Consider the following 1,774-nt stretch of genomic DNA (forward strand, 5'->3'; position numbering starts at 1 on the left):
TATATATATATATATATATATATATATAAATATTCCTAAATCACAAAACATTTAATTCAAAAATAAAATAAAGTGTATGTTTAAACAAGAAAAACAAAAAGGGTAAGAAAAAAAAAAAACAGGGTAAGAAAAATAAACTTAATTCAAAGGAGGAAAAATATTATTTTCTTACTCCACTGGAGGTTGACTACCATTTATTCTTGTTTTAACATAAACACATAATTTTGATAACATTTTTTGAAAACAAGACATGTTCTTATGTCTTATATCTTAAGTTATTTTCGTTCTCTTGTAAATATATCTTGATTAAATAATAAGAAAAAAAAAACAGACACAAAGTAAAAACAATTTTTTTGCAGTGTAAACCTCAGAGGTCTGAACTTATGGATAGCAGCTTGGAATGCAGTGCAATATTAAAATGTGGCTGTTGATATTTGTTTTGTGTTAATGCTGATAACTAATATTATGCCTGATATTATAAATCTATAGTATTGTCATGAACATTAAAGCTGTCTTTTAATTTTTTTTGAAAAGTGGAATTAAGAATAAAAACATGATCATATACAAGCTTGACGGGTTGAATTTTATGAAGAATATTTATTAATATTTTTTGCATTGTGCTGCATTTTGGACTGAATTTAATTTTATTATAATAATACATGTAAAAAATTATGTTTAAATTTGAGAACCTTGCAACTAACAATTATTTTAATTATTGGTTAATCTGTTGTTTATTTCTTTAAATAATCTGATATTGTTTATATATTCATATATATATGTGTGTGTGTGTGTGTGTGTAATGTTTTTTAATGAATCTATCATAATATTTTCTTATCAATTACTTTCATTCTTGATTATTGTTCCTTTTATTGATTAGTTGTTGCAGCCCTAACTATTATTTTGATAATTGATTAATCAAATGATTATTTCATTGATCAGATTTATTTATTTTAATCTATAGATGGCCTGAATGAATTGATAATCAAATTTGTTGTCAATGTAGTTGTTGCAGCGCTAGAACCCTATATATGGTGCGTCTCTAATAACTAATAAATGAAGAATAACCAATAACTACCCATTATGAATTTCTTTTTTTCCTGTATTTAGTACATAGAGGAAAGCACAGAGTATCAGGAGCTGTCCAGACACAAACCTCACGTCCTGCTGACCCAGGAGAACACCCAAATCAAAGACCTCCAGCACGAGAACAGAGGCAAGACGGCACGAGTTTCTTCAAAGTGTCTTGCATTTTTTAAAGGGAATCCCTGATTCAACTCTTTGTGCTGTTCACAGAGCTCTGCCTCTCTCTGGAGGAGCACCAGTACGCTTTAGAGCTGATCATGGGCCGATACCGAAAACAGATGCTTCAGCTGATGATGGAAAAGAAAGAGCTGGATACCAAACCTGTGCTCAGCCTTCACCAGGATCATGCCAAGGTGCCAGACCTTTGCTTTCTTAAAGGGGTCATATGATGCGATTTCAATTTTTCCTCTCTTTGGAGTGTTACAAGCTCTTGGTGCATAAAGAAGATCTGTAAAGTTGCAAAGACTAAAGTCTCAAATCCAAAGAGATATTCTTTATAAAAGTTAAGACCTACCTAAAACGGCTCGTTCTAACACGTCCCCACATGTCTACGTCACGATGTGGGAAGATTTGCATAACGCCGCCCAAATGTTCACGCAAAGAAAGAAGGCGTAACTTTTATTCTCGCTGTAGTATTGTTGCTGCCGCCGCCATGTCGTGAAGGCGCTGTGTGCTTCGTTGTGAAAGCAAA

At 32.1% G+C, this 1,774-nt stretch overlaps 1 protein-coding gene across 2 annotated transcripts in view; it reads left to right on the forward strand.

The window, feature by feature from the left end:
* Positions 1 to 1,774, forward strand: part of LOC107664251 (suppressor of IKBKE 1-like) — a 5,067-nt gene that overhangs the window by 1,127 nt on the left and 2,166 nt on the right. For both annotated transcript variants that reach the window (XM_016454772.1, XM_016454773.1), the window contains exons 2-3: positions 1,108 to 1,213; positions 1,294 to 1,436. In XM_016454772.1, coding sequence (XP_016310258.1) covers positions 1,108 to 1,213; positions 1,294 to 1,436 — 249 coding nt within the window. The remainder of the gene's footprint in view (positions 1 to 1,107; positions 1,214 to 1,293; positions 1,437 to 1,774) is intronic.

This window comes from Sinocyclocheilus anshuiensis, unplaced genomic scaffold, assembly GCF_001515605.1.
Source record: "Sinocyclocheilus anshuiensis isolate Anshui unplaced genomic scaffold, SAMN03320099.WGS_v1.1 scaffold67, whole genome shotgun sequence".
Taxonomy (NCBI): domain Eukaryota; kingdom Metazoa; phylum Chordata; class Actinopteri; order Cypriniformes; family Cyprinidae; genus Sinocyclocheilus; species Sinocyclocheilus anshuiensis.